The 4,970-nt window shown below is 35.6% G+C and overlaps 1 protein-coding gene across 2 annotated transcripts in view; it reads left to right on the forward strand.

The window, feature by feature from the left end:
- The window catches only part of LOC119838246, a 58,587-nt gene that overhangs the window by 24,041 nt on the left and 29,576 nt on the right, over positions 1-4,970 (forward strand). Inside the window, exon 1 of one of the 2 annotated variants that reach the window (XM_038364103.1) lies at positions 1,060-1,198. The exons of the other annotated variant lie outside the window; for it this stretch is intronic. Coding sequence (XP_038220031.1) covers positions 1,123-1,198 — 76 coding nt within the window. The 5' untranslated portion in view covers positions 1,060-1,122. Of the gene's footprint in view, positions 1-1,059; positions 1,199-4,970 lie in introns of those variants that run through there. 2 annotated transcript variants of the gene reach the window in all.

Genomic DNA, 4,970 nt, shown 5'->3' on the forward strand with positions numbered 1-4,970 from the left:
ACAGATTCGAAATTCAAATGTAATATTTTTTTATAATTAAGTGTAACAGTATTTATGGCCAGACTAAGTATATACTTGCAACTCAAAGGTGACTGACTGACATAGTGATCTATCAACGCACAGCCCAAACCACTGGACGGATCGGGATGAAATTTGGTATGCAGATAGATGTTGTGACGTAGGCAGCCGCTAAGAAAGGATTTTGATAAGTTCTACCCCCAAGGGGATAAAGTAGGGCATGAAAGTTTGTATCGTGAAAATTTATTAAGACCGCGCGGGCGACGCTGCGGGCAACAGCTAATCATATAAAATCACTCCGTTGTGACGTAAATTCAAATAAAAAAAAATGCAGTCGAATTGAGAACCTCCTTGTATTGAAGTCGGTTAACAAAGTAAATAAGCAATTTGTATAACCTATAATTGATTTGAATCTTTCAAAGACCTAATTAATATGCACCCAGAATATTAAATGAAAAACAAAATATACCGCTAAAGAGGCGTTTTGTATACATAATATTCGATCTGATTTCATTTACATGTTTGTTCACTCTAAATAAATCCAACCCCTTTTAAACCTTTCATACTCTCTACGCATTAATTAATTCAAACAATCTTCACATTTATCTCCATCTGAATAAAGGCTAAAATGGAACGCACGAATTTCTATAATTTTCGCACGCCGCGCACTGTATTCGAACCCCATTGGTCAATATTTTCCTCAAAACCGCAAACCTCCTGTTGAAAACCGATGAACGGTAAATATAGCTGTCTCCCTCCCACCCACGGTGTGCCCCGCTAGCTTTCCCTGTCGCTCAGGGGTTGATTTCTTTAGCGCCAGTGCGTTTTAAGTTAAAGTTGTTGTTGGACGCTTATTGAACAAATAGATTTTGTGGCGTCACGTTTTTATTTCGAATAGAACATTCTGTGAAAAAAAAAATAATTTGAAAAAATCGAACTGTTTGACATTAGAAGAAAAAAAACTACATTATTTTTTTTCGTTCTATATTTGAATTGTGACGTTTTTATTATTAGTTTTGTGTTTTTTTTATGTGATGTGTGACTATGGTCGTTTGTTTGATGTGACGTAAAGTTGGGAAAAAATGATTTTAGTGCGCATTTAAAATGGAATATCCTTGGCACATGGAGGATACTGGGACACGGGATTTGAACAGACCCCGATTATCGGGGAGGAGTCAAGGTAAAGCGTTAATTACCATATGAGAATATCGTTTTAAATGTAATGAAAAGGTTAATTAAAAAACTAATGAGTAGTTATTTAGATCGTAGAATTTGATCAATTTTGCTTGCTTTTGATTCGTGTAGTTTGGCATTCTAAAGTGACTGCATAATAAAATATATTATTGACAGACTAGCTGCACCCCGCGGTTTCACCCGCGTTAGTCCGTATCCCGTAGGAATATCGGGATAAAAAGTTGCCTATATTATTTTCCAGTTGTCCAGCTATCTACGCACCAAATTTCATTGCAATCGGTTCAGTAGTTTTTGCGTGAAAGAGCAACAAACACACACACACATCCTATATTATATTATGTGTGTGTGTGTTTAGGATAGTAGGAATAGGAATTAGTAGGATGTCACTAAGATAAGTTTGTCACAACATGCCGCCTATATCAACCTGCGCTAATTATAGTAGGGGAGCCCAAGAGGGGATTTCTTTTATCAGATTATTATAAGGGAACGTACTTTACCTATTACAAAGTACCTCCAGAAAGTATGAGCAGTTAATATTGGTGCGTGCGCTCACAGGAGCCGCAGGAAATAAAAAAATATCTGCAATTCTTTAAGGTTACGCTTAAATTGTCAGATTAGCGATATTTGGATGTTTTATTAGTTGTGAATAACCCGAAATATCTTTATCTGTCGCGCTCGAGTCGTATATTTCTATATTTTACCTTTTATTCGTAACCACGAAATTACCACATAAATCGTAAGAATAAGTTATATTTTATTTCAGTGATATGCCAGAGCATTCAAAATCTAACGTGCTTGAGTATTTCCACAGCCCTGTTTTTCTTTTACAATTAAAAAAAAAAAATCAAAAACCTTTGGCCATCGCTAAAATTGAAAACACTATAGGACCTTTTTTCTTGCTATCGCATAATCTGCGAATTCCAATAGGTTTCTGTAACGCTCGAGTAAATACACATTTAGCATCTTGGGCTCCCCTACTATTAAAAACACCCTTATATTAATATATTTTCGTAACTAAATAACATATCTACATATGATATACAATACGAATGGTAATGCTCCAGTAATTATTGCTAATGAAGCGAGAAAACCGGTTTTAAAGCAAGTTTTTATTTCTTATTTACATTAAAACGATGAATATATTGCAATAGAATTCTAATAATGGGTTTTTGAACGCATTAGATACGTAAATTTTTAATACGCTTTGATTCACCTGTATGTTTGTATGTAACCGACTGCTTTAGACCCGATTCTGACCCACTTCAAACGGGGAGATTGAATTCAAACTCTGTACACTTATCGCGGATCGGTGACAATACAATAGTTACATGAGTTTATCTTATTATCCTGATAAGAATCTACAAGATAGGAGATTTGTCATTCGGTCCGAATTCCTCCCTCCCCAGGGAAGTTAGTGATCTTTCTTATAAAAAATAATCATTTTTCTCAATAATATCATGCCAAGTGTTAAAGTATCCATACATAAAAAATAACTGTTCGCCCCGGCTTCGCCCTGGGTACATACATGGTCTATGTCACTTAGTGAAGTTGCGGCTTTCCAATGGTGAAAGAATTTCTGAAATCGGTCGAGCAGTTTATACGTGAATCCGTTACAAACATACAAATATAAAATAGCTTCCTCTATAATATTACTGTAGTTAACTCCGATTATTATAACAAATAATTCCATTTAAGTCATTGCAATATTATTATCGTATCACATGTAAGTATAAGTTCTGGAAAATGCCAATTATAATACTGCGTTATAATTTATTGATTCTACATACAGCTACTTACGTAATTTGCGTAAAAAACCGAACTAACATAGTATTTCCATGTGTTTGATTTTACGCGAGTATTATACGTTTAGAAATTAAAGACTTTTCAACGGATTTTAAACGCGATTTATTCATTATATCATTAACCCGACGTTTCGAACACTTTATAGCGAGCGTGCTCACGGGGAGACTGGTTAATAATCTTCTTAATATATATAAATCTCGTGTCACAATGTTTGTCCTCAATGGACTCCTAAACCACTTAACCGATTATAATAAAATCCGCACACCATGTGCAGTTCGATCCAACTTGAGAGATAGGATAGTTTAAATAATATTAATTACGATGAATGACAACCCGGGCGGAGCCGGGGCGTGCAGCTAGTATAATGTATAAATCGCGATTACAGTCCCTTAAAGTCTTTAACTTCTATAAATAATAATAATAATACAAACGAAGAACATTGTTTAATTTACAATGGAAGTAGTGTTTTTAAAGACGAAAACTAAATTGCTAGAGAAAAATACGTAAAATTGAAGAGTTTGTTTGTTTGTTCCCTGGATCACGCTAATTTCAGAAACTATTTTCATGAAATTTGATTGATTTGGATGAAATTTGGTACAGTGATAGTTTGACACCCGAGAAACGACGATGGAGAATTTGTAAAACCCCAGGACTATCTATTTTTCTTTGATGACGTGAATAAAGTCGCTAGTATGTTATACAAGCTGCGCCCCGCGGTTTCACCCGCGTATGTCTGTATCCCGTAGGAATATCGAGATGAAAGTTTCCTATGTGTTTTTCCAGTTGTCCAGCTATCTACGTACCAAATTTCATTGCAATCGGTTCAGTAGTTTTTGCGTGAAAGAGTAACAAACACCCATAGATACATACACACATTCATCCATATTTAAAAGCTTTCGCGTTTATAATCTGATTAACACTTTTTGTATAATTTTTATTTATTGTCACAGCGGCCATTTTCCAAACTACACCTATCAATAACAAACGCAACGGAAATCCCACACGGGCTCAAACGCCATCAAAATTTGTTTTATCGTTGTTGGTAAATTTAGTGCGTAACAAATAAATAGAATTTATCAATCGCTGACGTGTGATCCCGCCGATCTCAATGATTTCGTTCATTTATATTTTTAAACGTAATTAATTAGGTTTTATATCTTTACTAGCTGCACGCCCCGGCTTCGCCCGGGTAGTCTTTTACCGTAATTAAAATAATATAAACTATCCTATCTCTCAAGTTGGATCGAACTGTCCATGGTTTGCGAATTTTATTATAATCGGTTATGTGGTTTAGGAGTCCATTGAGGACAAACATTGTGACACGAGATTTATATATATATCTTTATTATCCACTACCACCGCCCATGATTCATTCTACAGATGCGTTAGGTCTCTGCGAACGAATTAAATCCTATTAATATTATAAATGCGAAAGTTTGTAAGAATGGATGTATGGATGTTTGTTACTCTTTCACGTAAAAACTACTGAACCAATTGCAATGAAATTTGGTACGTAGACAGCTGGATAACTGGAATAACATATAGGCAACTTTTTATTCCGATATTCCTACGCGATACGGACTTACGCGGGTGAAACCGCGGGGCGCAGCTAGTAATACATAAACATTATATGGAAATTCTAAGAAAATTCGTTTCACATATGAAATGATTAAATTATCACCGATCCGCGATAAGTGTACAGAGTTTGAATTGAATCTGTCCGTTTGAAGTGGGGCAGAATCGAGTCTAAAGCAGTCGGTTACATACCAACAGGTGAAGCTGATAAAAGCGTGATGAAGTTTATAAAAGATGAATTTGATGAGGGGAAAAATGGTATGGACTGGTAAGGAAAAGGATATGGGCCTCCAGATCCCCCACTTACCGAAAACAGTATCATTCTATTAAATCACAAAAGCCATAATCAGGCCCCTTTTGATAACAGACGTTGCCGCACA

Source organism: Zerene cesonia, unplaced genomic scaffold (genome assembly GCF_012273895.1).
Source record: "Zerene cesonia ecotype Mississippi unplaced genomic scaffold, Zerene_cesonia_1.1 Zces_u001, whole genome shotgun sequence".
NCBI classification, from domain to species: domain Eukaryota; kingdom Metazoa; phylum Arthropoda; class Insecta; order Lepidoptera; family Pieridae; genus Zerene; species Zerene cesonia.